The sequence below is a fragment of the Saccostrea echinata genome, unplaced genomic scaffold, assembly GCF_033153115.1.
Source record: "Saccostrea echinata isolate AGI-Se365-2 ecotype Australia unplaced genomic scaffold, CSIRO_AGI_Sech_v1 ptg000017l, whole genome shotgun sequence".
Taxonomy (NCBI): Eukaryota; Metazoa; Mollusca; class Bivalvia; order Ostreida; family Ostreidae; genus Saccostrea; species Saccostrea echinata.
This window is the reverse complement of record NW_026889766.1, coordinates 5,562,903-5,588,334: the sequence shown is the minus strand read 5'-3', so window position 1 is coordinate 5,588,334 and position 25,432 is coordinate 5,562,903. Positions and strand designations below refer to the sequence as shown.

Here is a 25,432-nt window from a genome sequence, read left to right as displayed (position 1 = left end):
GAAGAAAAATTGTAAATATCAAGTAATCTGTAACTGTACAGCAACATGTAGGCTATCTCATAAAAAAAGGGTACAAACTGGGTAACAATTTCATTAGGCCCTACTATCTACCGACATTGAGATCCGCCTCTTTTTCTTTAGCGGAAGTCGAAGACAAAAAAATGCGTTGCCCTCCTTTTAAACTTCTGCAACGGCGATTTTCATTGGATGAAAATGGGAAAACCTTTCTGACATCACGATAGTGTAAAAATAGAAAAGTTTGTATTGATATTCGGAAGGGAATCCCAGAAGAACAATCCGACAAATATCGCAATCATCGGTGGTTAAAACGAAGGTAAGATATAATATATCTATTTTACACATTCATTGTAACATCTTTCTTCCATTATTTTATGCAATCATCACTTTCTTCTCACAGAATCGTCATTTTCCCCTTGTCAAATATTTGTTGATTTTTACCAACCTATAGGTCGTCTTGTTGCCAAACAGTGGGCTGGAATTTCTCATTTTATGCCTTACCCACGTAACTATGTTTAATCATATATGTAAAAACAGATTCACAACCTTCATGAAAACGATATTTTCATCGTCTCGTGCCTTGTATGCTAAGATTTGAGGAGGACGTTAGAAAATTCTTGTGTTATGGTCTGTGGAAGGTAAAATGGACTCGCCCAAGCGGCTGTCTGCTTAAGCCTGGAACTTGCAGTGAGTTACATGTTTAAACTACCATTAGTGTAACAGTTAGACTGTGAAAAGGTATCAGTCGGTTTTATTCATCATAAAAATAATTCAATATGCCTTGATCTTTCTGTAAATTTGGTAGAATTTCAGGCAAAATCGAAATGTGTATCGGAACTCCTTGGTGTTAAGTTCCGAATGGCATGTTTTGAACTCCCCGATCTGTTTATTACAAATTTCTGCTTTTAATCTGGTTAACTTTTTCTCTTATTCATGCAGATTTTCAAATTTTGTCATTAGCTTAAGCACTGCACCATCTGTTTGTGTATTTATTACGATGGTTCGGAGGAAATTGGCAAACATGCCGAAGTCAAATTCAGCGGGAATAATGGCGACTATTTTGTGTACACTGGGATAGTCTAAGTTGCATGAAAGGGATGATAGGTTCCTATACATAAGTGCATGTCAAAGTTTGTCAGAAGTTTACTGTATATACACACTAGTTAACAAAACTATTTTTAAATTTAACTTGCACCTGACACTCACTGCATTTTTTTTTTAAATTCAGGATCAGCTCCTTTTTTCCTGCTGAAAATCTGGGCAGCTCATGAATACGGTAAAAGAAAAAAAAAACAAAACAACACCCCACACCAAAAAAAAAATAAAATTATATTTATTATATGTTACTTACTTTTCTTTTCCCGAAAATTTGCCTCTAGGCACATCTCTTTCAACATGTTCAATGAGTTTTGTTTTTGTTTAAATAAAACTCTGATGATCAAATTGTTTGATTTTCTAATAAAAAATATATTGTCAACATTTTGATTTATTGCTGTGTTAACATATTGGTCAAACATTTTACCTTGCATGTTGTGAATGTTACAGCAGCCCAGGAGAGTTCCCCAAGGGGAGTCACAGTATCCCAGAGTTATTGCCCCATCAGCTCAGCAGCGTTTTGACATACCAGTAGGAGCGGCGGAAAACTTGGCACAGATTCAGTTTCCTATGCACAGTTTCCCGTAAGTAATGGCAGTATCACCTATAATACTATATGCATTTTCAATAAAAAGAGCATTTTACACTGTTTCAGAATTTTTTTTTTATTAGATGAAAGCATAATTAAATAATTTTTTAAACAAAAAAAAATTACTCAAAGGTTTTGACAGAGAAATCAGTTATGTTTAAAAATAAATTGACTTAGTATTCATAGGACTACACAGTCACATATCCTCTATATTCTCAGGACTACACAGTCACATGTTCATTCAACCGGAATGCATCACCAGCCAAATCCAGGATTGTCAGGTCACCACGGTCCACCTACAGGTCAAGGGTCATCCCAGCCCTCCATCCAACAGGCCCACTCTCAGGGACCACCCCCACAGGTATGCTATTTTGATCTTTCCTTTCGACTTGGTTAGAGTTCCTCCTCCTCTTCAAAGGGAGATAATTGTATAAATAATGACTTTCTTGCTTTCAATAATGGTTTTCTTCAAATTGAATCCTTGTGAAAGGGTGTGTGTGCTCTGTTTCAGGTTAATTTGGTATAGGCTAAATGGTTTCTATGCATTTTTTAAGGCCTATCTAGCCTAGGTTTAAGTTCTACCTACAGTGTTTTTCACACCTATTTTCATGCTTTCCTTTTCAGGTCCATTCGGCCCTGGTTACTGTTTTTCCTGTAGTCTTTTTCAAAACCATGTGGTTTAAGCTAAAGCTCTTCCTACAATCTTTTTCAGTGGCCAGCATTGAGTAAATTACATGTTTTTTGCACTTTCTGTTTCAGGCCCATTCTGCTACCACTCAGGGTCAGCAACAGCAGCAGTTCCAGAGACTGAAGGTTGAAGATGCATTGTCGTATCTCGACCAAGTCAAGCTGCAGTTTGGCAATCAGCCTCAGGTCTACAATGATTTTCTAGACATCATGAAAGAGTTCAAGTCACAAACGTGAGTACCTATTAACATAATCATGACATCCTTAGTTAAATATACTGTCAAACCTTTTTATCTCAAACTCGTTGAGACCAAGAAAAGACTTGGAGCTATCAAGGGAAGATTCGAGATATATTGAGGGTGAAATACATCCAGGAAAATTTTTGGGACTTCCAAATGGCTTAAACATATCATGGTATTAAAGATATCAATGTTTGAGATAAAGAAGTTCAACTGTACACATTTTTTTCAGAATTGACACCCCAGGAGTTATTAATCGAGTGTCCAACTTGTTCAAAGGCCACCCTGACCTGATTGTAGGCTTTAACACGTTCCTTCCCCCAGGGTATAAGATCGAGGTCCAGGCCAATGAAATCAGCGTTCACCAGCCAGGCCAGCAGACACTGTGTATCCCAACAAATACCCCAATCATGCTGCCATCAGCCACAGTAAGACTAAAAATAGAACTACATGTATCTGTAGAAAACCTCTCAGAAATTTACAAGTTCTAAAGTCTCGTTTTTCAGAAAAGACACAACACTTTGAGATACAGTGTTGAGATACAGTGTATGAATTCCTGACATAATGTCCAGGCCAGTCAGTAAGTTAGAAGTCTCTATCTAGTGGTTTGAGACTAGAATAACTTACATTGTACACCGGAATTTATGAATGAAAAGTGGTAGATATATGTATATTATTTTCCAGTATTCCAAGTATCTTATACACTTGAGAAACTTCATTTGTTAGCAATTGAAAAAAATATCAGAAATGGAAAAATGATCTATTGCATATAAGTTATTAGGTGTATAAATAATTTACACAAATTGTTAATGTAAATTTACTGTATTGTTTTTAGCCCATGCCAGGACATAAATTAGACATGTTCTCCATGCCCCAGAAGACAACCCCTCCCCCAGCCCACATGCCGAGTACTCCCACCCACGGGTCGTCCCACCACTCCTACCATCAGTCGCCTCACCGCGGGGGATCGGAGCAGATGGGGTCCACCAATCAGAGCCATCAACCCCAGCCTCAGCAGCCTCAGGCCGGGCAGCCTGTAGAATTCAATCACGCTATCAACTATGTCAACAAAATCAAGGTAAAAGACAGAATGATCACGTGTATTATTCAATAAGAAATGGAATGAATTATAGGCTCTTGTACATGTTAGCATTTGTGGCTTTTTTTTTTACTCTTTCAAAGTGAGTTCAGTGTCCAAGGAAAGTGGGAATTTTGATGTGTAAAATGTTCAGATTTTGTTTTTTTAAAAGTTTTTCTAGCTTGAAACTTAATTGTGGAAAAAAGGAAATATTTGGGAAATATAACTGCATTTCATTTTGAGGAATGGATCATGTAACCAGACCCAAAGTGGCATAAAATTATTTTTGTTTGAAACTAAAGTTAGACAGTTCAATCTAGCTACCAAATATTGCTGTTAATCTATGGAACCATTATTAACAGTAATGTCCGTGTGTTTAGATTTTTGGTAATGTCTTTTTTACAGAATCGTTTCCAAGGCCAACCAGAGATCTATAAAGCGTTCCTGGAGATTCTACACACCTATCAGAAGGAACAACGGAACCTTAAAGAAGTATGTATCAGTGAATTGTGTATTTACAGCAGTCATTAATATAACTGTATTAATCATCATTTTGAGTGATCTCCCTTTTGTTATGTTTCTTTAGGGAATTGTCTCCCCTGGCTGTAAGCCCCTGACCGAGGCTGAGGTGTACTCACAGGTGGCCAAACTGTTCCAGAACCAGGAGGATCTACTGGCCGAGTTTGGTCAATTCCTGCCAGATGCCAATGGATCATCTTACGGAGGATATGTAAGTATTAAGGAAGATATGACATCTTAAAGGGGAAATGAGGTTTTTAGGGAGAGGTCTAATATAGACTGAGCCTGCTGCCCAATCCCTTTAATTTCTGTGAATAAAATATTGTTTAAATTAAATTTAAGTTCTTGGAAGTTTGAACACCTTAGGGGGGGTCATTATATGACAGACAAGTACTGGGGAGACGTGACGTGGAGATGTAACTACCGAGATTTGCATTTGTACAGGGTAGATTGCAGTGATTTTTCTACATTTTTTAAAAGGGGCCTGGGCCTTTACAATTGGGAAAAATCATCGACATTTGTGTAAAATTGGGAAAAATCAATAAGATTGAAATGATCCTTAAGGATACACCAAAGGTTTTTTTCAAGATTTTCAACAATTTTGAGATTTTTGGCCAAGAAAAAGAAGTTAATCACTGCTTTATAATGCATGTAAAATTCTTGGTAATTATGAAATAGTTTTCTAATTATTTAACAATAATGAAACATGAACACTACCACATGTGAATGTTCCGTTATTGAAGCTTCTGATTTGATCTGGGACTGCCTGCCTATGAAAGACGCAATAAATCACTGTGACCACTTGGGGAATTCTTCACTAGCCACACAGAGGTTATCAGTAATTAAACTACAGGGACTCTAGATTTAGAGAAAGAGATCTAACTGATCACTGATGACCATAAAATAGGAGGTGGAGCTTAGCTCTTGCCATTTTGCCGGGAAATCTTTCTGATTCAGAATTGAACCTATTTTACTTAATTAAGGAGGTTGGATCCTGACATCAAAAGTAATGAGATGTTTTTATCAAGTATATTTTTAGAATTTATACACATAGCGTAATTAAAAATCAAAACAAAAAATTGGGGTCAATGCGCTTCTTTTGGCGCTACAGAGCATTTAGTTTGACCTTTTTGCACTGTAAAAACGTCTTTACATAAATCAATTTTTTAAAGTTTTTCCCCCGATATTTTTTATTCAAATAAGTTATGGGAACAAACACAGTGTTATGTCATCTTGAATAGACCCATTAAAATTTTTGACAACGAAAAATTTTTTTTAATTACTCCGCACGTTCAATTATTTGACCTTTTTGCACTAAAAAAAATTCATTTTGCTAGCATTACAAATTTAACGAGCAAAAAGCTCATTTAAAAGTAATGACATTTTACTGAATTTAAGAAGAATTGTTAAAAGTATCTTGTATATTCAGAAAAGAAAGTTAAAAGTGGGGGTCTGTGGTGTTAATTTTTAGATATTACTAAAATAGTGCTAATTTTGAGCTTAAATTAGGGCTATTTTTTTTCTTGATTTTCACAATATATTTGATTTATTTATCAAATATGATGATTGAATTCATGACAGTTTATTAAATATATAATTTAGGACGAGTATAAAACAGTTTACAGCACAAAATAATTCTGTGTGCAGACTGCTTGTAAAAATAGGAATCCAAACTTAACATACTTTAAGTACTTCGAAATAGAAAAATGATCATTTTCTTCTAAAAAACCTTCCGCCACAAAATATAGTTCCTCACTTAATGCTTTTGGTATGGAATTTCATCATGGAGTTTTAACTAAATATAGTTTATTTGGCATTGTAGAATCCAAATTTATTGTAAGAATTAAAACATTACGCAGATTTTTTTAAATATAGGTTAAAATAAAAATCTGCTCAAAAGCTCAGGAGCGAGCCTCGTTAAAAGCATCTAAATACAGAAAAGAACCTCCCATTCTTGTGAACATGCATAGGAAATATGGCTAAGTGACAGGTATCCAAAGCTGAATCTCCAAGGTGTCATATATTCCTAGCTTTGGCAGATTTTGTTGTGTAATGGGTTTTTGCCCTCTACTGTAAAGTAAGATCAGACAGTTTGTGATATTATTTCAGAGGATTCAGCTCCCTTATTTATTGACCAAATTCTCTGAAAATTGGATGAGTTGCTTCTCAAATGTGTGTTTACAAAACCGTGTCTCAGATTTTTGATATCTACCTTAGTTTTGGAATTATTGAAGGAAATGTTAAATTAGGCTAATAAATTGGTAACATTGAAGGGCAAATGGCTGTAACTTTTGAATTAGAAGATTTATCAAAAATCTGAGATACAGTTTTTAAGTTCAATCTTTAATCTACCTTGAGGTAAAATGACCACTTTGAGGGGTTAAATACAAAAAAGTTGATTTATAAAATATTTATGCACTAAAATTTACATTAATATTTAAATAATTTTTAAATAAGTTATTAATTAAAGTTTAAATTAGGATAATTAAATAGTAAATTTAACAAGCTTTCAAATGATATATACTTTTATTATGTTATCTTTGATGATGAAAGAATTACATGCAAATTAAATTCTGGCATATCGAAACCTTTGGTGTATCCTTAATTGACAGGTAAAATAAAATATAAATATGTAAGTAAATGTAACATCATTTATTCAAAACATTTACTACAAAATAACAAATTAGACACAGTTCTACATTTTCAACTTTTTTTTTAATCTTTGAAAGTTGTCATTAGTCGTGACCGTCCTATATTCCTTTTTTTTTTTTTTTTTTTTTTTTTTTTTTTTTTTGCCATAATGGTAGACATAAGAAAAAATCCTACTCATAATAGCCATTGAAGATGATATAATCTGACATGATTTAAAACAAATCATTTTTCTTCTAGCTTTCTAAATCACCCTAATCATTGTCACAGTGCTGCAATTACCCTGCAATATTAGTTGCATCTGCCGGGTGTAGAAACAGTTTGATTTTCATGGAATCAGGGATGCTTGTTGTAGAACTACTAGTACTTGGATTTACAAATAAAGCTATGTTTCGCCTGTTCACATGCATCTTACACTTTCTTACGATGTATTTAGTTTGACGTTTGACATGATCAATGTGTTTTTCTATGTCTTGTAAACGCACAAAATGATCTGCTGTATTTCACTATTATTTTAAGAGTATGAATGACGGAGAGCAATAGCGTTCCAATTTAGATAAGTCGTACATAAAAAATTTAATGTAACAAAATCAATAACGGTTTTTCTGGGGGGAAAAAGCAACTGAAATTGGGAAAAAATCGGTAATTTTTGATAGGGGAAAGGGCCGATATTCGGACCTAAATTGGGTGTAGAAAAATCACTGGATTGTGTGGAAAATCTTTATAGAGTAAAACCTTGATAACTGAATTTACTTTTGTCTGCATCCATTGAAGAATACAAATGGTCAGTCTCTGTACTATAATACTAGATACTGTTATTACTGAACATACATATTACCCATCTAAGTCAATTTTAGCACATGCCTGAATGTTAAACTCAGATGATTGAAATTCATCTCACACATTTTACCTGGTTTAATATTTTGAAGACTTTTTGTTTTACAGCTAAACATGTTACAGACTGACAGCTCATCCCTGGGGGTCAGAAATGACCATTCCTCCACTGTCAAAAAACCCTCCCTAGGCAACAAAAGTCAGATGGGGAAGAGCGGAAATCAACACAGAAGACCCTCTGGTGGGCCACAACCTCCACAGAAGGTTAGTATTGTCAGATAGTCTAATTCACAAGGTCTGAAACCACCCCTACAGAGAGTTGGTGTTAGAGAGCCATAGAAAGGTAGTTTTGTTGGAAAGTTGATGAGCAAAGTCTGAAGACAAGGATTGAATGAATTAAATACTTCTCAGGGAAGGAGGGGAGAGAGAGCAGAACCCCCACATATGTGGAATGCTAGAGAGTCAATTGAGGAACAGGAGCTGAACTCAAGTATAGTTCAGATTAGATACAGTTGAACCCTATTCTTGAAAAACTTTGAGATATGAATGTTTGAGATAATGAAGTTGAAACTCAAATGAAATGGGGTCAATGCCCCTTCCCTGATATTCCACATATTGATTTTAATTTTAACTTGTCATACCTGGAGAGAAATATCATAGCCAGTTAACATGGACAGAAGAGAGGTCTGTGTATAAATGTAAAGTTAAGATTAAATACATTCCAAAGTTAACATGCAAAAAAAATTTTATTGACAATTTGATGTTTCAGATTGGAATTTTTATGAGGCTGCATTGTTTTCATTTGAGCAAGAGGATTTGAGGACCAATATGATACCTTATTTGATACAAGTCTTTATTGTTGAATTTTTTTTTTCAGAAACAGAGAACGGGTACCTTAAAAGACATCTCACTTGCTGAGGCCGGAAGATATGGAACATTGAATGAGTTTGCCTTCTTTGACAAAGTGAGTGATATGTAAAAATCAGAGCCATGTTTTTAAGTTTTCAAAAGAATTTTTTATTTTAGATTTATGAGAAAATCAAACTAAGAAACTTTTGTAGCTTTTTTTTTAATGGAGGGGGATATTTTGAATATTATCTGGGGAAAAATGTACATACTTACCAATAAAAACTTTTAGTAAGATTATTTAAAAAAAAAAAAAAAAAAAAAGAGATGTATTTCCTTCATGCATGTATAAAAGTTTTTGCGAAAATTAAGTTAAAAGAAAAAGAACAAAATGAATGGTATTGTTAATGCATTTACTATTAGATCATTTAGATATTTAATTAAAGGGTCAAACTTTCTGAAATTCTTACAATTTTTTCAAAGGACTTTAGAAGAAAAAATGCAAGTTTTTTTTTCATACTAATTTTACGATGTATGTTTCAGGTGAGGAAGTTCCTGAAACACCCTGAGGTTTACGAGAATTTCTTGCGATGTCTGGTTCTATTTAACCAGGAAGTGATTTCAAGAACCGAACTGGTTCAGCTTGTCCAGACTTTTTTACAGTGAGTTCCTGGTTCCAGTTTTATATTCTGATTCATGCATACAATGTATATACAGTATACCTAGGAATTTTTTAAAATGAAATCATGATATTCATGTTAATAGTCCATTATCTTTGTTTTAACTGAAATTATAGAAGTAGAATTCTTTTATACAATATTACTAGAAAAAAAATCTTTACACTTAAATGTTTTTATGCAGAAAACAAGCTTTAAAAAACTGTTATTTCTTTTACACGTAGTTCTAGAGGAAAGTAGTTTGTAAAAGCAGTTATTTATGATCATCTTTCTTTGGAAAAAAAAAAATCATTTCCATGCCTTATTTGTTAAACACACTGTTTTTGTTATGCAGGAGATCCCCAGAGTTGTACAAGTGGTTCAAGGATTTCCTAGGATACAAGGAGTCAGGTGGTACCACTGAGGCGGTACCTCAAGGTGCCCTTGGGAAGGAGAGGGTCAGCGGGGAGCTTGCAATGGAAATAGGTCAGTATTTGTGGCAGTGTTATCCTCAAATTAAAATGAACTGTACTGTTATTATTGCCATGTAGGTCAGTGTTTCTGTTGGTGATATTACTCTCAGTATTGAAATAGCTACTCTGTTGATGCTAATAGATATGTACATTATATAAAGCCAAAACTGTTACACATAAAGTTTCTTATCTATGTTATATAAACACAATAAGGTACATGGTTATGAGTAATATGAATTTCAACTTTACCTTGATTTATATTTGTAAGAAAATAAATAGGTTTTTTTCTTTTTGGTCTTGCTGTTTGATGGATTTTTTTCTGAACTTTATATAAAAGTCGTGAAATAAATGTTAGTCCCTACATATTTGTATGAAAACAAGACTTTTTAGTTTCAGCGTCATTTTCAATACTGGCAAGTAATTTTTTTACTGTACAGAAGTTTGTTATTATAATGGTATCCCCACTGTTTCAGACTATGCCACATGTAAGAGATACGGAGCCAGCTATAGAGCACTGCCCAAGTCCTACCCTCAGCCTAAGTGTTCAGGACGAACCCCGCTGTGTAGAGAGGTAACTAACAGTTGTCCTTGATATTCTGAGATTTGGAAATCAGTGTTGGGAATGAAATTAAAATATTGTGGTTCTGTTTTAACACACAAAGTTCTAGAAATATTGCATACTTGCAAAAATTACTTATTTTCTGTAATATAATATGTGTATTTTAATATTATCTGTTTTACTTCCCCCCACCCTATCTCTTGCACATGTAGTTTCATAATGTAAAATGTCACTGACATTACATAAGCTTTGTTTACATTTGAAGGTATTGAATGACACCTGGGTCTCTTTCCCCTCCTGGTCGGAGGATTCCACGTTTGTCACATCACGGAAAACGCAGTATGAGGAACACATATACCGCTGTGAGGATGAAAGGTTTGAGGTAGGTTTTGAGCTGCTTTAAGGTTCAGTTAACCATTTAAGCCGGTCCTTTGGATGAGATCCATATCCTTCAAACCAAGGTCCCATGTTGCAGTAGATGTTAACAAAAAAAGTCCCTCACTGCTCAGTGACCATACACCTAAGTGCCGAGTATAGGATACATTTGCAGCCTTCCGCTGGCAACAAGAAGACTAAAAAAGTACTCCAATGAAAAAAAAGCAGACAGGTCATGTGAAAAATGTTGCTTTTTGGCTCTTAAATTGTCCACTTCTCTAAAGGATTCCTCATTAATAGTCAGTTTGAAATTGAAAATAATGTAAATGAATATTGACTCTGAAATAACATCTATTTCAGCTTGATGTTGTCGTAGAGACAAATCTGGCCACTATCCGTTGCCTGGAAGCGGTACAAAAGAAAATGAGTCGAATGAGCTCAGAGGAAGCAGCTAAATTCCGATTGGACAACTCCCTGGGCGGGTCATCTGATGTTCTTCAAAGGAAATCCATACAGAGGTTAGGGAGGAGTGACTGTTTGTGTGGAAGGGGGTGGGGGATTTTTAAGCTCTCAAATTTCCGAAAATTTATCTCATTCCAAAGGTAACACGTGTATATTTTTGTACACTGAGTAGATTTGTAGGAATAAGAAATTTTGAAGGATAAATTTCTGACCTGTACAAATTTAAAGATTTGTAGTGTAGCACATTGTGGAGAAACTGCACAATTTAGCAACTGCAATGTTTAATTTTATAATATGCAATAAAGTTTTCAATGAATTTAATGGGATTAGAATATGTTTAATATTGTAGTAAAATAAATAGAAGAGGAACTTTTTGTTTGATGGTTAATTATTGTGATAATGTAAGAGAGAGAGAGAGAGAGAGAGTTCACGAAAGAGAGAGCAGATACCTTAAAACAGTGTACAGTTCTTAAAATAAGGATTTTGGGATCTACATGTACAAGGGTATTCATAACAGTCATGTTAAATGAACATGTGTATATTGTAGAATCTATGGTGACAAAGCTCCAGATATTATTGATGGTCTGAAGAAGAACCCTGTTGTAGCCGTACCACTAGTGCTGAGGAGGTAAGTAAAGACGGAAGAGGCTGTCACCTATTATATATTTTTATTCAAGGCCATCAATCTCGTCTGATTTGGGTCTGATAAACAGACCCTTCCTAATTGGGAAACCCCCCCAAAATTCCCAGTTAACTTATTTAGAAATTCCCAATATCAGAAATTGTTAATTGTGTTCATATGAAAAATTAAATCCTGTTAGTTTAAAACCTAATTGATCTTACTCTGTTGTTTTTGTCTTTACCTTAGAACAATCAATTCATGTTTTAATGGTTTTATAAAATTATATTGTATAAAAGTGAAAATTTCCAATTTGACCCAAAACATCGATAATTTTGCCAATCTGGTGAGACCCAGACCATGGACCAAAAAAGGGCATTGACAGCCCCGTTATTCAAAATTTTAGACGCAAAATATTTTATAAATGAAGGAGGGAGATCACGTTCTATGCATCTCCTTGTGTAACCAGCAGCAAACCAGACTAATGTCGATATCTTTGTTGGGAACCTGCCAATTTGAACCAATTAAGACACAGCTTGTCAGAAATTAATTCACAGCTTGTCAGGAAAAAAAGACAACAGAGTACCTGTATTACATTGAATTCTATACTTATAATATGTTATAAAACAATTTATGTTTGAAATTTTAGGTTGAAGGCCAAAGAGGAAGAATGGCGTGAAGCCCAGAGGAACTTCAACAAGATTTGGAGAGAGCAGAATGAGAAATATTATCTCAAGTCACTGGACCATCAGGGGATTAACTTCAAACAGAATGATGTCAAGGCCATCCGATCTAAAGGACTGCTCAATGAGATAGAGACTATATATGATGAGGTGGGTCAAAGGTTGTATTGAGGTGAAAGGTCAAAGTTAGGATAACCTGAATCTGCTCTGTATTGATTTTGGTAATGGACAATTGCAAACTTGTGATTATGAAATAGGTTTGAGACTTTGTCATTGTGTCTTAATTTATATCCATAGAAGATGCAGACGGACAAGTTTTGTCAGAAATGGTATTTGTTCATGTGCACTGTAATACTAGAATTGAGGAAGAAAACTCTAGGTTCTTTGATAATTAAAGATTTCTGATAAAAGTCTCCTTTTAAGATTTCTCTGTCCTTAGATTAATTTTCTTTAGTCATTTGAGAAAGAAAATTAAGTTTCATAATGATTAATTATTGATTGATCCATCCTCCCCACCCTCCAAAAATATTTATTCATTTTGTAAGGTCCAGTTATTTCAATGCTACACTTTTCATAGATTTAACCTGCACACCAATCTGGAAAGAAATATAGTAATTAGTAACAAATTGTATTAACAATATTTGTTCAATATTTTGTATAACAGCGGTCAGAACAGGAAACAGAGAGTGCTGAAGCATTTAACCCCCATCTGAGTTATGTGTATAAGGACCGATCTGTCATTGAGGATGCGGCCTCCCTCATTCTACATCACATGAAGAGACAAGCTGGTCAGTTACATGTATTATATTACAATTACATTATTTAGCTTGACTATTTTTTATTTTGTAAATTACATAAACAAAAGCTGAAAAAATAAGATTACTTGTCATATATCAAGTAAATCTCTAAGAAAAGTGAGATATCAAAACTTTTTCCAGAGAAGAGAGAGAAAAAAAGATTTTACATATTAAAAGTTCATTTGAAAGTGTTATTCCAACAATGTTTTGAGAGAGGAGATCTAGAAAATTTTGCTGATTTTTATGAGCTTGAGAGCAATTGATATAAAATACATGTAGTGATATTAAAATAAATCAATATTTTTAAATTGTAGGAATTCACAAAGATGACAAACACAAGATCAAGCTGTTGTTACGTCAGCTGATACCAGATCTGTTCTTCATGCCGCGACAGGAAATGAGTGACGACGAGGAAGAAGGTACAGGGAGATAACTCTTAGTCATTCTGAAAGTATCCACTAGATACACAGTTAATTGTTGTTAGTGCTTCTCAATGCATTTATCTCAAATATTTACAATAGGCATGTATGTAGAAATGAAAAATCAACTTTTTTGGTAAAATTTCAGTATTTAAATTTCTCAGAATCATAATCTACTTATTACTTATAATTATTAGTATTAATTTTCTTTGGGTATAAATATGAACATTTAACTATTTTATTACCAGTTTTTAATGAAATTTTCAGCAAACTTTACCAATGGAGTGTACATGTTATATTGTAGATGACATGGATGTTGATGATGCAGACAAGGAAATGCCAAAAGCAGAGGAAAAGAAAGAATCGGAAAAGGACAAATCTTCAAGTTCAGGGAAAAACGGAAAGGAGAGTGAGGAAGTGAAGATCAAGGAGGAAAAGTTGGACCCCGAGATTAAGATGGAGGAGGGGGATGAGAGTAAGTCTGCTGACTCGGCTGTTGTCAATGGCGACCAGGAGGAAAACACTAACGATGATGATATGGAGGATGTAAGAGTATATGATTTTTTAGAAAAATTTAAAATTAATTAATTTACATGTATAAACATGTATAAGAATGTTTTCTTTTGTAAGATTTTACTGTTCAATTTCTGTAATGTTATAGTTTGTGTTTAAACAGTTTCTGTTCTGATTAATACAAATACACATAGTTGCAACTTTTTTCTTAAACCTGACTTTGTTGTAAATTTGCAGGATGACATCTATTCCCTGTTCTTTGTCAACAATAACTGGTATCTGTTTTTCCGCTTACACCAAATTCTGTGTGAACGCCTGTACAAGATATACACATATTCTGTTAAAATCGCAGCTGAGGAGGCGCAGTGTCGAAAAGACCGAAAGGAATCCACTGCAGTAGCCCTCAGACTCAAAGCCCCAAGTAAGAAAAATTAAAGGGACATTGTAAAATGAAGTTGTTATACATTTTGTCTGTTATTAATGCATGCACAGTCAAACCTTTCTACCTAGAACAAAATGAAACTGTCAGAAATTTGAGATATTGAAGGGTTAGAGATTTGAAGGTTGAAATTTGAATTAGTTATGAAATCAGGATATTTGATTCACTTGACAATATTGGTGATATTGGACATGGTGGTGGTCCAGGTGTCAAAGATCAATAATATATTGCTATTAAGGTGGAATGATCCTTAGCAAAGATAGAGATAGCCCTAAGAATTAATAAATCACTGCTTCCTTTAAAAGTATTTTATTTTCAGCAGTGATGTGTTCCAAATTCTGCCCCGTATGGTATACAAAATATGCTTGATTACAGAGCTCCGAGTTTGCGACCAAAAAATTAATTTGGGGACTACAAATTAAAACTGACTCGCATTTTTGCGACCAAGAAAATTTGACCTGGCGAGTTTTCATTTCTATAATCAGAAATAAGATTTATTTTTTTCTAAGATTCTATATCAAGAAAATGACATTATACATGTACATACATTTATATGAGTGTTTGTTCCTTGCTGTTATAATATATTAAATGCTTTATTCACAAAATGTTTTCACCATGGCGAGTGAAAAATTTGTGGATGGCAACCAGAAAATCTGAAATGGTGACCAAAAATTTTTTTAGGTCACCATTTATCGCCCTAATAGTATGTGTGACTTGGAGCACTGTTGAATTTCAGTTTTATATCAAACTTTTTCAAAAATTGTTATACTTATAGAAAATTCCTAGTTAGTTTAGCAAAAGGTTGTCCACACTTTTCATGAAACCCTTTTACAATAATATACATGAATTTACAATTATGACATCATTTATAAAGCCTTTAGTCTTCCTCTTATTGCATTGAATGTATTAATTTGCAATGGTTGCCAAGACAATTGTTTTGATTTTTGCTATGGTTACAGGTGAGATTGAGCCTGAGGAGTACTATCCTTACTTCCTGGAGATGGTGAAGAGTTTGCTTGATGGGAATCTGGAATCCACACAGTATGAGGACCAGCTAAGAGAGATGTACGGTATCCATGCTTACATTGCCTTCACCATGGAGAAGTTGGTACAGAACCTTGTCAGACAGGTGAGGAAATGATGGTTTTAATTTGGAAACCTGAGTCTGTATTCTTGTATAATTTACTTTTTTTGTTGTTTATTAGTCATTTCCATGAACAGCTTGATCAAACAAATTTTTCTCCTACAAGAATTAAAGTTTGAACACTTAGAAATGACTCATAAAAAAATGAAAGATTAAGTGTTTTTTTGTGAGTCATTTCTATCATGTATAAGCCCATCTAAAGACTATGTTATGGCATTCATGTCCATCTGTCCTTCTGTCTGTTGACTTTTTCGTATCCGGCTCACAACTTAAATACTATTAGGCATTATCAAATATTGTCAGCTGCACCACAGGAGATGTATGTGCATCAAACATTATAAGGAATGGAAAAATCTTTGAAATCTTTGTGTCAAGGTTGACATGATTTTCTAGAGTGATATGCACTCTAAACTTTTTATAATAATTAAACAGTATTTGATGGGCATATCACGCTGTAGTGGGGCACTTTATTTCAAATAAAATAACATAAATCAAAAGAATTCCAGTAGTCGAAAATAAATGTATTTACTTGCTTTACTAAGATAGGATTGTTGAATAATAGTATCACTGTTTGTTTTTGTAGATGCAGCATATTGTCCAGGATGAGGTTTGTGTTAAGATCACTGCACTGTTCCAGGAGGAACGCAAGAACAATGCCACAGGTGGACGGGTAGCCACTGTCCACCAGCGGTCAGCCAAGGAGAGCGCCTACCAGAAGAAAGCCGAACAGTGTCTCAGCGAGGAAAACTGCTTCAAAGTTGTCATTGTAAGTAAGAGGGAAGGGGAAAACGAGCATTTCAACATAGATCTAAATACCGTTGGTTTTGAAAATCTGCAAGAGCATGGAATGGACATATTTTAGGTTGTATTTCAGGGATGTCTACTTGTTTGATTTAGGATTGCAATGTTTAGGCAAAGTTTCTACTAATAAGCAAGACAAATAACCTCCACTCATAATCTGTATGTTTATAGTATTTTAAAATCTTTATTATTTTCAACAGTTCAAGAAAGAGTGTAAGTTGACCTTTGAACTCCTGGACACTGATCACGAGCAGTCTGATGATCCAATAGAAGTAGAGCGTTGGTCTGAGTATGTAGAGAAATATGTCTCCAAGGACGACACAGTGTCGGAAGACCTGAAGGAACACCTTAATCGCAAACCTGTTTTCCTTCCCAGGTAATTTGTATTCTTATCTTAAGGTCATATTTTTCAAAAGAGTTAAGGTTACTGAGCAAGAAAATTTTTTAAATTGTGTCTGCAACATTGTTACTGTGGATTAGAATGGACTCAGACAAGGTTGTTGATGATGACTTCAAAGTTGGATTCAGATGTAAATATGGAGGTCATTATGACTGGAAGGTGTAAAATGATCTAGTTTGTCTTGTCCAGGCGATTTGTCTTGTTACCCAGTTAGTACATATATGTAACACTGATATTTTTATTCATTGAAGAGGCAAGTGGGAGTTAAGATTGATGAAACCTGCTCAGTTATTTCCATTTCAAAACTATCAGCTCTGTTAAATGGCACATTTGTTGGGGTCTAGCTTTTATATAACCTGAGAACTATGTATTGGACACATACATGTAGGATCTTTAATATCTTAAATTGTCTGCTATAGGAATGTGAGACAGTGGCGACTTCACCAGAAGAATCAGAAATCTCGGTCGGACACAGAGACGGAGGAAATCCCCGGGTCACCCAAGCAGTCTACGGAGGACATGGATATTCTGGACAATACAGAGTGTAAATTTAACGTCAACTCATTCAAAATAGTGTACGTCGTCAACAGCGAGTACTATTTGTACAAACGTACAGCACTCACCAAGGCAAGGGAGGTAAGTGTACAAAAGTAATGAACCGTTTTAAAATTCTATATTGTTTGTCAGCCCTTACAGTTAGTAAGCTATTCTGATACAAGTTGGCATCATTCTGTCTGTCTGTATTTTTCTCTCCTAAAATTGTAGTTGTAATTGACCTCTAATGATAATTGACATCATTTTGTAATAACCATAATATACAAAATATTTTGATAACTTTATATCACACATTTTCAGTTACTATATGTTTTTCAAAGATTTAATTTTTGATCATTACAGTCACACAAGAGAGTGTCCCTAAAGCTCCATGACAAATTCACCATGTGGATAAATCGCTGGCGGGAGGAAAATCTGACGGAGAATCAAAAGACGGCTTGTGAGGATTGGCTGATGGGACATACTGAGGATCTGGTGGCGTGTACCACCACGAAGGAATCTTGCGGTACCGAAGATGCCACACCCTACTTCACCTTTAACAAATACAAGGTGGAGTATGAATACGAGACCAAAAGTGAGGCAGGGGAACCAGCTGAGCCAGTTAAAGAGGCCACTAATTAAGGAGGTTACTAATGAATCTATCGATAACAACCGAAATTTCAGCAAGTACTTGCTTAATATTATCTAAAGTTAACTATAAGAGAAAACGGGACTGATGCATTTAAAGAAAGTAGATTGGATGCATTTAAACAAATCTCTTTTTACAGACATTGTATGATGTATTTAAAGGGGTAATGCATTCAACCAATCGTCATTATTTACATAGGTTGACACTTTCAAACAATGATGAATTTCATTTCTTAAAGGTTGCATGTCATTTGATCATGGGAATTTTTATAATTAATTTACACAACCCTGTACATTTCATGACAACATGCAGGAATAAAAATTGCAGTCTGATTGATTATATGTAAATGTACCAAAAACAAGAGATTTAATATATGATCTTAAAAATGAAGTTGTAAATAAGATTTTCAGTGTATATATTTCTGTGTTAAATGGAAGAATCCTGTAGGTATATGTAATTTTTTTAATTCAGGAATGTAAATTGATTACTTAGAGAAATACCTAATCACTTAGTAAAGTTTGTTTGTAATTGTGATCATAAGAGGACTGAGTTATACATCATGTTTGTTGTATATTTTTATTACGCTACATCTATGAGGCCATCTATCATATACTCCATGTTTTCGGGTTTAAGTTAAAAATATCTAAATCTCTTAAAATGCATGCAGTCTGTATATTGTTACATCATCTGTTACAGTGACACAGCATTACAAATTTGATTACATTTAATAATGTAACATTTTATATTATTAAGTCAGCATTTCCTCTGACTTTGCATATTGCATAGACACATTGTATATTTATTCATGTTACATGTGTGTGATCATATTTTGAGAAGATTCGCTATATGCAGAATCAAAATTTTGTTTCTGCCCACATATTTACGAGGTATGTATAAAGCATTAAATCAGAGCCCTATTCACGACTGCAAAAAATGTATAATTCATCTTTTAAAATTCAAAACAGGTAAAATTTTTCTCCATAAAGGTGTGCTTATATGATCCGCAAATTTTTATTTTCACTGTTAATTATTTTTAATCATTTTTCACATGGTTTCTGTAAAGTTAAATCTTCAATTTGTGAATAGAGACTGCATGACAATTACGTTATTACATGTAATGCCTGGGACTGTAATTGTTTGACTGGGATATGACATATACCTCTTATTATTGTAAAATAATTTCTTGTAAATAGTCATAAACCTCAGAATTGCAATGTAGATTATAAGAAATGCAACTTGTAAGTCTGTAGTATTACATTTTTATTACATATTGCAATGTAATAATGTGTCATTGAATTTTCCATACTGGTCAAACAGATTGTAAAAGGTTAATATTATTATATATTACAATTATTGTTAATTACATTGTAATACTTTTGTACATGAATTTCTCTTTTGGTCAAACTGATGCTGCCTTCTCATCTACCTTAACGTGGTCATCTACATTCACTTTGTTTGTCATCTACTTTCACTTTGTGTATGTTTAGTGTAGAAAAAGTGTATTAAAAGTAATAAGTCCAAATAGTTGTCTTTTGTACTTTCATTTTAAGCCATTCTTCTGAAAATAGCTTAGTGTTATTTCAGGTATGTTCCCAAAACGAAGTTTTTGAATATATTGTTTTTACTTTATTTTTTAAAATTTCCTCTTCAGTACTTTTTTGTCCACAAGTGTTCTCGGAAACTACTCATCCAATTAACATGGAACCTTTTAGGGTTAACAGGCATGCGGAACAAAGGTCATTTTGTGCGCACATGATGGCTGGTATAATTGAAACAGCATTTACTTTCCTATTTTTTACGACATGCTTTGAACGTCAGTATATGAACTTAAATTAGTGGTGTAATCGAGGTGATGTAAGGAAATTAGCAAAAGCAGTACGATCTTGCACGTGTGCTTCACTCGGATTGGCTGAGACAAAAATCTCAATAAATTCCTTGTTTTTTGACGAAATACAACGGAATTTGAAGTATGTGCATATATTGTAAAGTTCTACAAAATTATGTAGGAGAATTCTTGTAAATATGGGCATGCAATTTCAATTGATTGGTTGAAACTTAAATGGCTATAACTTTCTTAGTTAAAAAAAAACAGGACGAAATTTAGAATGTAGATCTTTAAGTATAGTGCATCCTTACATTATGCTATTATCAAACCTGAATGCAAAGACGTGCATGCATTCTGTGCTGTATTCTGATTAGCTAATACTTATGTCTCGCTTATTTTTCAATGAAAGTCTTTGATATTTTTAACGTATGTAAATATTGTGAGATACTAAAAGAAAATGTATGTTGTTTGTTTGTATGTTGTTTAACGTCCCTCTCGAGAATTTTTCACTCATATGGAGACGCATCGCTTGTGGAGAGCTGCAAATTTTGTCCTATACTCGGCACTTACGGCCATTGAGCAGTGAGGGATCTTTTTCGTGCCAGCACCTATTGCGACACGGGACCTCGGTTTATAAATACGGTCTCATCCGAAGGACCGGTCTCCACGTCCCACACTGGGATTCGAACCCGCGACGTAAGGATCAGCTCCTTACTCAGCGACTCTAGAGCAGACGCTCTAACCACTGCGCCACGCGGGCGACAAAATGTATGTTGAAAAATCTAGAAAAGATATGCAAGCACATGCACTGAAATTTGATTGGCTAATACCTGTGCAGCTATATTGGAGTAGTTATCCAATAAAATAGTCTAGAAAATAAAGTGTGAATCTATAATACAAAAGTATTGCCTAATTTTAATTAAGCTTGGGAATGTGACACCATAAGGGAGTGGGGGAGCTGTTTAGGGAATATCTTGTCCATAGAGGGACTTTTATACATACCTGGTCTATATACTGGCAGACAATACCAGACTAAGAATGAAAACTTTTGTGGCAGTAAATTTGTAACACAGACAATGTATAACTGATTTGTCACTGAGATGTATTGTGACGTTAAAATCGTGTCCCTTGGTTTTAAGCCACTGACAGAGGTTGAAGTCTACTCTCAGGTGGCCAAGCTGTTCCAGAACCAGGAGGATGATCTGGAAGAGTTTGGTCAATTCCTGCCAGACGCCAATGGGTCATCTTTTGGAGGATATGTAAATACTGCAAAAATATGATATCTTGGAGGGGAAAGCAAGTTGATGGAGAAGGGGGTCATTTATGATGGAAAAGTAAGTATTGGTGAGATTTACATCTTGGGGGAAGGTTACTTGAGGTTTGAATGTGTATGTAAGGGAAGCTTTTGGGTGGAAAATCTTTGTAGAGTAGTACATTTATAACTGTCAGCTTATTGTAGACTGTGTGATATTGAAGAATAATGAAGGTAACTTTTTCTACTGTGATACAAGATACCATTATGCGTCTGACTGTAATTAATTTTAGCTTAGACATGTTTTAATGTTGAAGTTAGAAGATTCAAATACATCTGAAAATGTTTTGCCTTGTTTCATATTCTTTGGAATTGTTTCGGTCTAACACCACCACTATCTGCTTTGTTATACAGATGAACATGCTGCAAACTGACAGGTCATCCCTGGGGGTCAGAAATGATCACTCCTCCACTGTGAAGAAACCATCCCTAGGCAACAAATATCAGATGGGGAAGAGCGGAAATCAACACAGACGACCCTCAGGTGTCCCATAGCCACCAGAGGATGCTAGTGTGAGATAATGTAATGGGTGAGGTCTGAAATCACCTCTAAAGAAAGTCGGTGTTATATATTGTAGATCACTAATTTTTTGCGACACTTTATTTTCCCAAGATTGTTGTTTGGTATTTATAAGGGAGAGAAAATTTCCACAAATTTAGGTTATTGCTCGATATAATTTTTAATACATGAGAATAAAATTTTAACAAGCAGACGGTTTTACACTATTGTGTGAAAATAAAGTTTTTAGATTTACAGAAGTCAGATAAGCAGGGTCCTGGGCCGCAACCTCAACCAAAGGGTAGTGTTGTAAGAATGCCTTATATACAAGGTCTGAAATCTCTATTTTTCCCGTTTAAAGAAAGTCAGTGTTATGTAGTAAAATCAGCAGGGTTATGTTCCAAACCTTCTCAGAAGATTTGCAGAGCTAAAAATTCTGAGCAAAGTCCTCAGAATTTTAGGGTGCTTGATCTTAAATATTTTGAGTTTTAGATTTAAAATATCTTATTCCTAACGTCCCAAGGTAGGGTAGGTTTTTTTTACTGGGAAGCCCAGAGTGTTAAGTATTTCATTTTTTGCAGAAAAAGAGAACAGGAACATTGAAAGATATCTCGCTCGCTGAGACTAGAAGATATGAAACTCTTAACGAGTTTGCCTTCTTTGACAAAGTGAGTAATGTGAAAATCAGTCATGTTTTATGATTTAAGGTATTCAATGTATAATAAAGAGAAATTGAACTATTTTGAATCATTGTGAAAAGATTAATATGTACTGCTGGATAATGATAAAAGTGAAATAAACCAAATTCAAATGACTTATAACATATAAGGAGTTATCTGCCCTTGATAAAAAGAAGAAAAAAAATTGTCAAAATAACTGTGGTAAATGATTTATTTCTTTTAATTTTTTTATAAAGAGAGAGAGAGAGTGTGTGCTTATTTTCACCACGAGATTTGTATGAAATTACAATATCTAAATAACACATGCCCTGTCCATAGACTTCCATGTAAAATTCAAGGTGCAATAAATTGGACAATAATCAAAATTTTGTATATTCCTTTGGTGGAGCATTTTTATTTGATAACATTTTCAAAATTCTATCATGGTTTAAAATATTGGACCATTCATTATTTAGGTACAAAATATGGTCGTTATGCATTGAATACCTTAAGCAGGTTTTTTTTTCAATTTTAGGAGAAAAATTGTTTGAAAACAGTATGAAGGAAAAAGCTAAAGGCTGTGCAGTAAAACTCTTTTACATTTTTTAAAAAGAATGACAGAAAAAAAAAATGTGTTTCTTCTTTATATTTCTAAATTTTGCCACAAATAAAAAAAAATGTCAATACATTAACTGCTAGATCATGTGGAAAATTTCATTTAAGCATCAACTACTCTTCAATTCCTGCAAATTTTCCATTTTTTTAATTTTGAAGGATTTTGGCGGAAAAATCATAAATTATAGAATGCCATTCAAAAAAACAAAAAATTAATTTTACATTGTAATTTTCAGGTGAGGAAGTTCCTGAAGCACCCCGAGGTTTGTCTTGTAATATAGTTGTTTTTATCTCATCAGAAAAGAAGGGAGGAACAATTCCATGTATAAAGTAGTCATAATAGGGTTCACATCACTGATTTGTAAATTAATAAGAGGCCCAAGGGCCCTAACGGTCACCTGAGTATAATGTAACGATCCATAGATTAAAACAAAATGAGCTGATAAAGCTATGTTGTCCAAAAGCAAGGAAATATGATAATCAGCGATCAGCTAAATATTAATTTAGTACATCAATAACCAATCTTAAAGTTGATCTATTTATTTGCCTGTACTTTCCCCCATTTGTCACTATCTTCATGCGGACTACACAAAACAATAGTTCTACAGCACTATTAGTTAACACTTTTCATCCCCCTCGCTTTGGCCTCTCTTAGTCCTTGAAGATTACTTATTGTACAAAGATACGGTATTTCTGTCTCATTTTCATTTATCTCTTATATAAAATTTTACCTGATCATTAAAAAATATGAAAGTTTTTTTGTATTAAATATTATAACATTTCTTGTATAATTCTTTTATTCAATTGACCTTTTAAGTTACATTATTTACAGTGATTAACTGTTATAGGTGAATAGCAAAGGGAAATAACTTCTTTCAGTAGAAATTCATAAATTGACCAAAGAGTACAGAATTTCAAAATCTCGTTACTTTATATACTTTATTTGCCTCCTAGGTGCCCAGGAGCAGAGAAGAAGATTTTCAAGGAAATAAGCCATTTTCACTATATAGATTCATTATAGCCCAACCCTAATACCAAAGCCCCTGACCCATAGGTTAAGATATTCATAATTTTGGAAATGGCACCCTTGCTCATCATAACCATGCAAATAGTATGTTTCCTTAATAACAATGAGGAGGGAAGAAGATTTTCAAATAAAAAATGCATTTCTGCTATACATTTAAAAGAGCCTCATCCTAACACCAACATCCCTGACCCCGGGGTTATGAATTTCAAACTCTTTGAAAAGAATTCCTTGCTCGTCATAACCATGCAATTAGTTTTTCTGTTAAGTACCCAGGGGTAGAGAAGAAGATTTTCAAAGAAAGAATTTCCACTTTATATGAAATAGACCAAATCCCCCCCCCCCCCCCCCCCCCGACATGATCCCCTGATCCTGCGGCCACAAATTTCACAATTTTGGAAGAGGCATCATTCATTATCATAACCATGCTGACCGTCACGGTAGCTCAGTCGGCAGAGCGCTCGCTCAGTGATCGAAAGTTCTGTGTTTGAATCACGGCTGCGACTGACCTAAGTCGATAAAAAATAAGTTACCGTAGCAACTGTTCCTTCGCCAAGCGATCGGCACTTTGGAGTGAAATTGCGGGTCTTTCGGATGAGACCATAAAAACTAAGGCCCCGTGTCACGATAGGCGTTGGCACGATAAAACACAGTCACTGCTCAATGGCCTTGGGTGCCGAGTAAAGGTATAAATTTGAAGCCCTTCACCGATATATGGTGACGTCTTTATGTTAGTGAAAAATTCTCGAACGAGACGTAAAACAGCACACAATCTATCAATCATAACCATACACTTAGTTTATCTGCTAAATTCCCAGGAGCAGAGAAGATTTTCCAAGAATTAATGCAATTTCACCATATAATCAATAGAGCCCCGCCATAACACCAGAACCCATAACCCAGGGACCAAGATACTCACAATTTGGAAGAGTTGCCCTCATTCATCGTAGAGACAAACTTGGCCACTATTCGTTTCCTGGAAGCAGTACTAGGGCGGGTCATCTGACGTTCTTCAGAGAATATCCATAAAGAGGTTAGGGATGAGTGACTGTGTGTGAAGAGGGGTTGAATGGGGTTTAAGTTTTCAAATAAACAGTCTTAGGGTTCCATGAGTCCTTAATACTTTGCAAACACGAGAAGGGAAAGAGAAACATTGAAGGACACAAACTTCCTCATACACATTTAAAGATTTTTAATGCTGCACAAAGGTGTAAAACTGCAGAATATATCAAGTGAAATGTTTGATATATGATTACGTTTCAACTAAACTTCTTGTATGATGGTTTATTATTTTGATTTTGAGTTTGCTGAACGGGAACCTCTAATCTACACAATTCGAGGACCAGCTAAGATAGATGTATGGTATCCATGCCTACATCGCCTTCACCATGGAGAAGCTATTACAGAACCTTGTCAGACAT

At 34.5% G+C, this 25,432-nt stretch overlaps 1 protein-coding gene and 1 long non-coding RNA gene across 2 annotated transcripts; both read left to right on the top strand.

Moving 5' to 3' along the window:
- The first annotated feature begins 225 nt into the window (after window positions 1-225).
- LOC133189159 (paired amphipathic helix protein Sin3a-like) lies at window positions 226-19,599 on the top strand. The gene is made up of 27 exons (XM_061324568.1): window positions 226-334; window positions 1,247-1,294; window positions 1,564-1,697; window positions 1,922-2,063; window positions 2,462-2,622; window positions 2,861-3,056; window positions 3,464-3,706; window positions 4,112-4,198; window positions 4,293-4,436; window positions 7,820-7,972; window positions 8,586-8,672; window positions 9,098-9,216; window positions 9,566-9,696; window positions 10,157-10,254; window positions 10,508-10,624; window positions 10,978-11,135; window positions 11,627-11,707; window positions 12,348-12,531; window positions 13,046-13,169; window positions 13,493-13,597; window positions 13,902-14,143; window positions 14,348-14,531; window positions 15,509-15,678; window positions 16,277-16,459; window positions 16,695-16,870; window positions 17,314-17,530; window positions 17,792-19,599. Exons 2-27 carry the CDS (start codon window positions 1,286-1,288, stop codon window positions 18,068-18,070), a joined length of 3,924 nt encoding a protein of 1,307 aa, XP_061180552.1. The 5' UTR covers window positions 226-334; window positions 1,247-1,285; the 3' UTR covers window positions 18,071-19,599.
- Window positions 19,600-21,050: 1,451 nt separating this feature from the next.
- Window positions 21,051-21,718, top strand: LOC133189165 (uncharacterized). Its single transcript, XR_009721424.1, has 2 exons — window positions 21,051-21,161; window positions 21,569-21,718. It is a non-coding gene; the product is annotated as an uncharacterized LOC133189165 (long non-coding RNA).
- The last annotated feature ends 3,714 nt before the right edge of the window (window positions 21,719-25,432 follow it).

Coding starts and splice junctions, on each gene's coding strand:
- LOC133189159 (XM_061324568.1), top strand. Junction 3,057..3,463: donor TCATGCTGCCATCAGCCACA/GTAAGACTAAAA, acceptor TATTGTTTTTAG/CCCATGCCAGGACATAAATT. Junction 7,973..8,585: donor GGCCACAACCTCCACAGAAG/GTTAGTATTGTC, acceptor TTTTTTTTTCAG/AAACAGAGAACGGGTACCTT.